Source organism: Triticum urartu, chromosome 2A, assembly GCF_056163025.1.
Source record: "Triticum urartu cultivar PI428250 chromosome 2A, HENAU_Tu73, whole genome shotgun sequence".
NCBI classification, from domain to species: Eukaryota; Viridiplantae; Streptophyta; class Magnoliopsida; order Poales; family Poaceae; genus Triticum; species Triticum urartu.
This window is the reverse complement of record NC_141874.1, coordinates 715,629,517-715,639,377: the sequence shown is the minus strand read 5'-3', so window position 1 is coordinate 715,639,377 and position 9,861 is coordinate 715,629,517. Positions and strand designations below refer to the sequence as shown.

Sequence of the window (9,861 nt, the reverse complement as noted above, 5' to 3'; positions counted from 1 at the left end):
CTCGCACGGACCGTGCCCTGCATCTGTGCACATTTATACACGTCCAGTTGCTTCGGGGGCAAGGGAATTCGGAACTTCGCCTTAGCCATATGTTGAGTACATACAAGAGGCCCCTATCCAATCATCTGCGGGGACAGGATAGGTAATTTTCTACTACGATGCGACCGTCATGGACGTAACACTGTAAACACACTACACGATGCCATAAGCTGCCACGTCTACCCTTTTTCCTCCCTTGAACCTTAGCAGTGCCGTACGCTTGATTGCACTTGGTTTGTTAATTTTCCTGGTGAGTTCTTCAGGCTCATCTTATGCCACAAAATAGACCCTGAGTCTCCATTATGGAGAATGGAGATCATCCTGTCTCCAATTCTTCAGCTTCGCTTCTTTTTGCTTCCAAGAACCTCCTTACGACTATCCATACATTTTTTCCATCCTTTGATTTGCATGTCTCCACTTCTTTTAGAAATCTAGTATGGACAGTTGAGATTCGTAGGATGACCTGGCTGTATGTTCAAAACATTAAGACTACCTTTCTGATACATCAAATGAGGCACACAATTCTCTGGGATTATCTGTTGAAAAACATAATAATAACTTCATAGTTAGCAATGATGTACTAGTTTTAGAAGTATGCAAAAGATGCACGGATGTCGTAATAGTAAAAAAATCTTATCAGGGTATCTCCATGGTAGTTACCGTAGTTCAACACATGCACTAGTGGCATGTATTGACCATAATGTTGAGGAGTTTGATTGTAGATATTGTAATTCTCAATGTCAGTACAAAATCTGACCAGATGATTTTTCACCTTGTAAATTAATTTGGAGCCATCGGTGTAGTGGGTTTTGTCTACCATCTCCCGCACATTCTTTGAAGAATGAAAATAAGTTGTCAATGGAAATAAGCTGTCAACTATTTTGAACTGAACAATATAAATTAGTTAATAATTAACTATGTTTGAGAAACTCACATAGCGGTAGAACTGAAGGCGTATCAACAAGGACCCAAATGTCCATATTGTCTTGGTCGATGTCAGGATCACCAAGATCCATGGTGATAAGCATACCCTCGTCAAAACCATACATCTTGCAAAATGCTTCCCAATTTTGCAACCAAAATGGGTTATGCTCCCAGAATCATACAGATTTACTTCAAAATCCACATCATGATGAGTCCTTAGGTGAATTTTCTTTGTTTCATAATAACTTTCATGGTCTTCAAAATCCATCCTTCCAAGACATAGCGTCTTGTATGGCATAGGATAAGCTATACTCGAATTGTAAAAGATGAAAATTACACGTTGAAATAGTTGAAGTCATGCTTAATTATGAAAAAAACACTTGTCGTCATTGTGTACCATTTCAATTTCGAAGGTCTCCTCGAGCTTAATGCTGAAGCGTCGATCATCATCCAGGTGAGGCCTGTCGCACAAATCTCGATCGTCGTGGCACCAGCCGCACTCCCCCGGGAGACTTTCGTCATCCGATGACGACATTTCCTACGCTCATAATTCAAAACTACATCATCTCTTGACATTAATAATAACTATGAGTTGATATCACACTTCTATATGTATAACACAAGAGGCAGTTGATCCTACTTAATTAAGTACTAAGATACCCAGGCCCATGCATTAGTCGCAAGTACCCCATATGTCCTATTTTTAGCAAAGTCATGCTAAAATTCACGGAAAATTTCAGCATGACCTTTGTTGAAAATAGGACATATGGAGTACCCGAATTTGCCAGAACGGAAGTTAATCGACATTCCGGCAAACTCAAGGGCCTCTCGGGGTACCTGCAAAATCATTATCCCACCCCCGCCCCGCTGCAACCCCACAACACCCCCACAATATCATCATGACACGATGGTCGGAGACAAAACCCCCCAATATCATCACGACACGATGGTCGGAGACAAAATCCAGCAATATATCTTCTAGCCATGAAACCCTACCCTGATTCTCCTTTCTTCCTCTTTTTTCACTTAAACCTGCAAACATGTAGGGAAAGCAATTAATACAAGGCACAAAAATGGCATGCTATGTAGCCTTAATGCTACAGAGCATATGAAATACATGCCAGCAATATATATGATATAAACTCCAATATTTTTTTAATAAAAACAGTAGCTAAAAAAAGTAGCAAGCAAGCAATTCATTTGACTAACTATCTAAGTGTTCTGGACTCCAACAACCACTTTGCAGACAAGCAGGAAAGTGGTTCTTCATGGATAGCTGAAAGTGGTTCTTCCTTGAGGGATGTGTGATCTATGATGGTGATGTCTTTTTTCTTAATTGGCTTTGCTTAATCCTATGATGAGGTGGTGGAATCCACTTGTTTTCTGGCTAAGAGGTTGAAGTTGGCACTGATTAGTGCTGAAGTTGGCACTCTTTAAATTCAGAAAAGAAAAGGCACCACATAATATTGATGGACAAGGGAAAGCTTTGCAATTGCACCCACAAGTGTCAAGCACCAACTTAATAGCCACTCCTAATAAATCCTTCCCATGACAGTACGACGCTCACTTTCGGTTCACACATAATATTATTCTCCCGCATTAGCTAAAATGGCTAAAACCGAATGCGATAATCCTAGTGTTCTCTTGTGGTGGTGGTGAGATGCCCATATCATGCATTGGTGGGCAACGATGATTAGATTAAACAAAGGAGTGGACCTGAACGGTACAAACAAAAAGAAACTGATAAAAAAGATGAGTGTTGTGTTCCCGGGGGTGGAAGAACATGACAGGGCCAGCCGACAATTACTAACTCGCTCAAAAAGTGATTATTACCCATGGAAATGGCACCAAATCCCTCCAGATCGTTAACAAGGGAGGATGCAGACAGGGGACTTCAATAAATCGAGCATCAGCAGCACAGCGGCGTAACCAAATGGAATGGAATCGGGTTGGAAGGGCAACTAGCAAGCAGCAGGCAGAGCAGTAGTGTGGCAGCAGCAGAGAGCAGCATCAGCAGCGGGAAAGAGCAACGCCAAGGCAGCAACAAGCAGCGGCCAAGCAGCGAACATCAACAGCATCAATAGTGCAGTCAGCAGAGCAACAGCAGCAGCGGGGGCGGCGCGGCAATAGTCAGCACGCGCTCGCGCGAGCGGCAACGGGCGGACGAGCATGGGCGAGGGATGGCCAGGGGCGCGCAGGAGGATGCGTGCCCAAGGGCAGGAGCAGCGGGGAGGGCGTGCGCCGGGGCGTGGCAGAGGAGCCCAGGGGCACACGGGCCGGCTGTGGGGTGAGCGCGAGGTCGACGGCGGCGGCTTACGACGGCCTATGGAGGCGGATCGAAGGGGGGAACGGCTGAGGGACTCACCGCGGAGATCGTGGCAGGCTCGGTGAAGGCCGGGGTGGACCGGAGAGACGGTGGCGACCGCGAGATGGCGACGGCTGGAGGAAGAAGAAGGACTCCTCCTCCTAGTGCTCCGGCGGCGGAGCGGGCGCGGGGGTCGTCGGGTGCGGGGGGTCATCGGCGGCGGTGGAGAGCGGGCGCGGGGGGTTTGCTCGGCGGTGGTGGAGAGCGAGAGCGGGCGAGGGGGATCTGGCGAGGGTGGGTTAACGAGGGGGGAAGGTTAGCAATGGCGCACCTCCTAGGGGTGCGCCATAAGTACTTTGATAGCAATGGCGCACCTTCCCCTGGTGCGTCATTACTAACCTTTTTTTTGGATTTTTAGTTGCATCTAATATTTTTTTAGAAAATGATGATCAAATTTGAAAAACATTTATGAATGTGAAAAAATATCATCAAATTTGTTATTTGAAAATATTTATGAATATGAAAAAATATCACCAAAATTGTTATTTGAAAATATCATCAAATTTATTATTTGAAAATATCATCAATTCTTTTTGGATTTTTAGTTGCATTCATTTGTGAATTGGTAAGAAATTTATGAATATGAAAAAATATCATCAAATTTAAAAAAATATTCATGGATTCAAAAAATGCCCATGAAATTTAAAAATATTCATGAGTTCAAAAAATATTAATAAATTCAATATTTTTTGTGAGTTAGAAATTTAATACCAGAATAAACACCTAAATAAATATTCATGAGGACTAGAACAGAAGAAATATCATTACTAGTTTCGCAAAACAAAAATATATATAATTGTTAGTAGTGGCACACCTTGGTTGTGGTGCGTCATTACTAGTTTGAACTAGTAATGACGCACTGTATTTTGGAAAAAAGATGTTAGTAATGGCGCACCTTGTGTGTCGTGCGCCATTACTAGTTAAAACTATTAATGGCGCACTGTGCGCTGGTGCGCTATTAATAGTTTTGGAAAAATAAAAAATACAATATGCTAGTAATGGCGCACCGTGTGTTTGGTGCGCCATTAGTAATGAGGACACTAATGACGCACCTGTATCTGGTGCGCCACTGCTATATAGCAATGGCGCACCACATACATAGTGCGCCATTAATGTCCATATTGGCTATAGCCCTTTTTCTAGTAGTGTAAAGAGAAGTCAGAGATTTGCACATGTAGTTTCTGTTGAGATATGGGTCCCTACTCGAGAGTAAGGTTTAAATTTGGGCACTGTAACAAAAAATATTTCAGGCATCACCAAAATATCCAAAATTAAGAAAAATATGAAGGTTAGTTCAGTTCTTTTTTGGATCTTTTAGCGGCTCGTAGGCGCGAGGCGGCCTTTTTTCTTGAGATTAAAAGAAGCCAGCCGCCTACGAGCCGTCGCCGCCTCCTCCTCCTCCACAAAAAAGATAGGGTTTATGTCTCCCGTCAGTGCCGCCGCATGTCTGCCTTCTCTCCGGTGGCCCTAGGGCCATGGGGGCATGGTGGATCTCGGTAAGGGCCAGCGGGAGGACTTCGTTTTTAGTCGTTTTTTTTCAATATTGCTAGGGTTTGTGTCCTGTTCAGAAAGACGAGACGGCGGCGACTCCCTGAAGATGAAATAAAAGTCTTCCCGTCTAGCACCCATTCCGGTGGTGCATCTAGCACCGTTGGTGGGCGTGTGGAGGTGTGTCTCTGGCGAATCTATCTTTGGTGGATTTGCTCGGATCTCGTCGTTGTTCGTCTACGTTCGTGTGTCTTCAGATTAGATCTTTCTGATCTATGTTATTCTTCATCTGCGGCAGTTGCTATTCTGGTGCACTGGTCCTACGTGGCCTTAATACGACGACTTCCCGACTGTTTACTACAACAAGTTGAGCCCGACTCCGGCGATGGAGGGGCGATGACGACGGCGTGCCTTCAGCTCACTTCAGTGCTGGGAGTCGTCGCTAGATGGTCTACAGATTTGGATGTAATATCTATTATTTCTGGTATTCGTTGTACTGCCATGATTGAAGATGAATAAATCGGAAATTTCTCGCAAAAGAAGAAGAAGCCAGCCCACCCTCATTTTTCATGGATTCACAGAAAACCCAGGTGGACCGTTCTCGGTTTTCATGAAAAAAGTCTTCCTTGAAAACCAACCTTTCTATGCCTTTAAGAATCACAATTGCACAATCGAAATCGGACAACGAGTGAGTCGTTCATATATGTCCCTAGTTGGTGACTGTTCACCGGTTATATTTAGTGTAATTTTCTTTGTACATTTAGGGTAACTGATATGCTTGTTTGGACGTTGGGTTTCTTCTGGTGTATATATATAAGAGCCCATGCCAATTTTTGACATAAAAGGTTTTACAAGCAACTAAACATACAAATCTAATTAACATAGAATTCGGTACAACTTCTGAGACGTACTCCCTCCGTCCAAAGTAAATGTCTCAATTTTATACTAACTTTAATACAAAGTTATACTAAATTTAAGACACTTATATATATGACCCATTAGTAGATTGGTTTGTGGTGTGGGCTTGCTCTGCAAACTTAAGATTTTTCTACTTACATACAATAATCTATTAGACTTGAGATATAAGTATAGTGGTTAGTATTATAATTTAACTTGGGCCGTACACCTCTTAGGGCCCGGGGCGGTCGCCCTCTTTGCCCGGCCTATGGGTCACTCCTCTGATCAGTCCATCTTATAAACTGCTACATTCATTCGAAATAAAATACATTGTTTTGAACTAAAACCACACCAATTATTTTCGAAGGGAGGGACTGACTAATTCAGACACGTCTATATCTCACTTATAGTGACTTGCATGTCCTTTTGCGTGGGCCACCCCACCAAATTGGTCGTTCTCGTTCTCTCGCTCAACTCGACTATTTTATTCCTCTTTTCATCAATCGTTCACTCCACCATGGGTATCCCAGTTTTTCCGAAAACATCATTTTTTTTCCTTTTTCACTTTCAGTTTTGTACACCATACATGAACACTTTTATGAATCTTTATACATGATGGAAATTATTTTAAATACATAAAAAACACTTTTAAAATACATGATGACCATGTTTTAAAAACACATTGACAGTTTTTCAAAAACACAAAATGAGCATTTTCTGATATGCACATTGTTTTCTAGAAACATAACGAAATAGTTGAAAAACACTATGATGAAAAAAGACCAGAAATAGAAAATAAATACGAAGCAAAAAATGATACAAGAAAAGGTATGCTGTATTTAAGACAAAAACAATATTCAGAAAAAAATGAAAAAATATGTAACTAACTGAAAATGAAAAATATTTGAAACTGGTCCCTTTTTTATAAATATAGTGGTTAGTATTATAATCTTTTGGACTTGAAAATATAAGTATAGTGGTTAGTAGTATAATTTAACTTGGGCTTTACTCCTCTTAGGGCCCGGGGCGGTCGCCCTCTTTGCCCGGCCTATGGGTTGCTCCTCTGATTAGTCCATCTTGTAAACTACTACTTCCGTTCGGAACTGACATGGTTTTAGTTCAAACTCAGAAGCATCCAGTTATTTTTGAAAGGGGGGAGTAACTAACTCAGAAGCATCTCTTTTTTTAGAACTCTGATAATCTATATCTCACTTTCCATGAGTCACATGTCCTTTTGCATGGGCCGGCACACCAAATTGGTTGTTCTCGTTCTCTTGCTCCACTCCTGTGTAAATTGACTACTTTATTCATCTTTTTCCAACCATTCACTTCAGCGTGGCCAGTATGCCAGTTTTTCTGGAAAAAATGTTGTTGTTTCTTTTTTATTTTCTGCTTCCAGTTTTTTACGCCATACATGAACAATTTTTACAAATCTTTATACATGGTCAAAATTATTTTTAAGTACAAGATAAACACTTTTCAAATACTCGATGACCATCTTTTAAAAAACACAATGACCGTTTTTCAAAAACAAAATGAGAATTTTCTAAGATGCATATTGTTTTCTATAAACACAACAAAATTGTTGGAAAACACTATGAAAAAAAGATTCCAAAAAATAGAAAATAAATAAGAAGCAAAAATGATATAAGAAAAGGAATGGTGTATATAAAAAAAATAAAAAGTATTAAAATGAAAATATTTATGTAAATAACTAAAAATGAAAATATTCAGAAGTGTTCCTTTTTTATAAAATTTGATGTAATTAAAATGAAAATATATACGTGAAAAATAGGGAAAACAAAAAAGTAGATAGAAACTGAAAATTATTTTTTAAAGGAATATGAAAATAAAACGAAACTTAAAAATCGAGAAATAACACCAGATGGAAACCAACTACCCAACAAAAGCGAACAAAAAGAACCGGCTTGAACAAGAAAATAGTGTACTTTTGTTAGGCTGGCTCAGCGGAGTTGCGCTTGAGGACGAAAGGAGGAAAACCATAGCATGCTTTTTAAAGTTCATGGCCATCAGGAAACGTCTCTTAACACAAACTCTCTTACAAGAGACACTTACATCATCAGGGAAACCGCAACCTCTACTCTCTCAACACTAACTCTCTTACAAGAGACACTTACATCATCAACATCCCTATACTCTAATCTCTCAATACTAGTGTTGTTCATGTTCAAAATGAGGTCTTGGTCATCAGGGAAATATCTCTTCGAACCAGCATAACTCTCAAGTATAGCGGCGGCAAAAAAATAGGTGCAAACGTTTAGAGGACAGGGTGATGGTCGGCTCCCATATCAGTATCCGCGGACAAATTCGGACCAGTCCGAAAAAATAGTGTGTCCATTCAGAGGGTTGGCATTGGAGATGCCCTAAATTACCTACTGTTGGTGTCCGACAAAATCGGATTACGGACTTTGGATATTTTAGAGTACATATTTTCTCGTGTGGTCAGCATGCTAATTCGTACATCTACTTGTTTTATCAAGGTGAGTACACATATTGTTTCCACGTAAAAAAAGAGAGTACACCTCCCCCCCCCCCCCCCTCTCCTCCCTCTCTCTTTGTGGGGGCTTCTGTGTTTCCTTGGTGAACTAGCCGTAGGGTACTTTCGGTGCATAGCTCCTGAAATTGCGACAACTGTCCTCTTTTCAGAACGTCGGCATTTATTGATTAAGTAATAAGGTCATACAAAGTCTGCCGGATACACTACGGAGCAAAATGTGAAATACAAAGCGCACTAGAGTTTTACAAGACTTGGCTAAAACATGAGCCACAACATCACATTGCCGACCAACACGTTTGAATGGGAAAGACGCAAACACAAGGACCGTTTGTTTGATGACGTCAGACTTGATCCTTTGCATCAGGGAAAGACAATCAGAGGCAAAAATCACATACGTCAACCCTTGGTCTTGTGCAAAAGAGACAGCAGTGCGTAGGATAAAAGCCTCCGCTATCTCAGGATCGAAAGAACTGTACAAGAGTACAAATGTGCAGTGCATGTAGCAACACACTGCCTTGTCAATGTCGGCAAAAATGGCTGCGTCTGTTGAAATTGAAATAGTGCTACCTGGTGGTGGCGGACAATTAACGTTAGGCTTTTGCCTCCTACTCGTGCCCGCCACTAACTAGGCTTCTTGGTGCAAATCAAAGACCGTCGAATAGTCCTACTTTTTCTTGTGTACGAGTAGGCGAGGCACCAGAAGGGGTAGTTTTTCAACTCAATATCTTGTCCCGCAATCAAACCAGCATTTTCATTTCCATGTCTATATTGAATTCTTGATCATCATTTGTTACTACATGGAAAAGAACGGCATGCATGCACGCCCCAAATCACATGCTGCTTTCACGATATACTCATCACGTAGTAATAATTAAACAAGTGGACATAGAGGGATGCCGATCATCACACGCGACGGTATAGTAGTAGCAGTATCTATACAATTATCAAAGCCCCAACTGCCTAACCACTACGCACACCAACGCAAGCCGATAAGCACGTCGTGGTACGATCAAGTCAACCGCCGCAGCCGCCACCGCATCCGCCGCCGCAGCCGCCTCCGCAGCCGGAGCTGAGCGCCGAGCCGACGATGACGCCGGTGGCCAGGCCGGCGCCTGCGCCGAGGGCGAGACCCGCGCCGGCTCCCATGCGCCCTCCCTGCTTCCTCCCGGCGTCGACGGGCGGCGGCGGGTACGCGTAGCCGGGGGGAGGCTGCTGCGCCGGGTAGCCGTACGCGCCCGCGGGGGGCGGCGGCGGATACCCCTGGCCGTAGTAGTAGACGTTGTTCTTGTCCTGCCGGCGCGGCTTCTTGGCCCCCTTCGCGCAGCCGAAGGCCGCCACGGCCGCCACCGCCACCGTCGCGACGACCGCGAAGGCCACGAGCGCCGCGGGGCTCCCCAGCCCCAGGTCGCGGGCGAACGCTCCCGAGTGCTGCGCGGCGAGAGGCCCCAGCCTCACCATTGCTGCTTTCGGCTGGAGGAGGAGGAAGGAGAGGGCGGAGCTGGCTAGGAGGAAAGCTGTGGGAAGAGCTTGCGCCTTGCGGGGCGGGGAGATAGAGATAATAAACCTGGTGAGGCAGTTGGATCGCCGATCGCGGGGTCAAAGTCTTCGGTGTTCGGTTCGACTAAACTAT

The 9,861-nt window shown here is 43.3% G+C and overlaps 1 protein-coding gene across 1 annotated transcript; it reads right to left on the bottom strand.

Moving 5' to 3' along the window:
• Window positions 1-8,979: 8,979 nt before the first annotated feature.
• LOC125534258 (uncharacterized) lies at window positions 8,980-9,861 on the bottom strand. The gene has a single exon (XM_048697522.2). It carries the CDS (start codon window positions 9,687-9,689, stop codon window positions 9,246-9,248), a length of 444 nt encoding a protein of 147 aa, XP_048553479.2. The 5' UTR covers window positions 9,690-9,861; the 3' UTR covers window positions 8,980-9,245.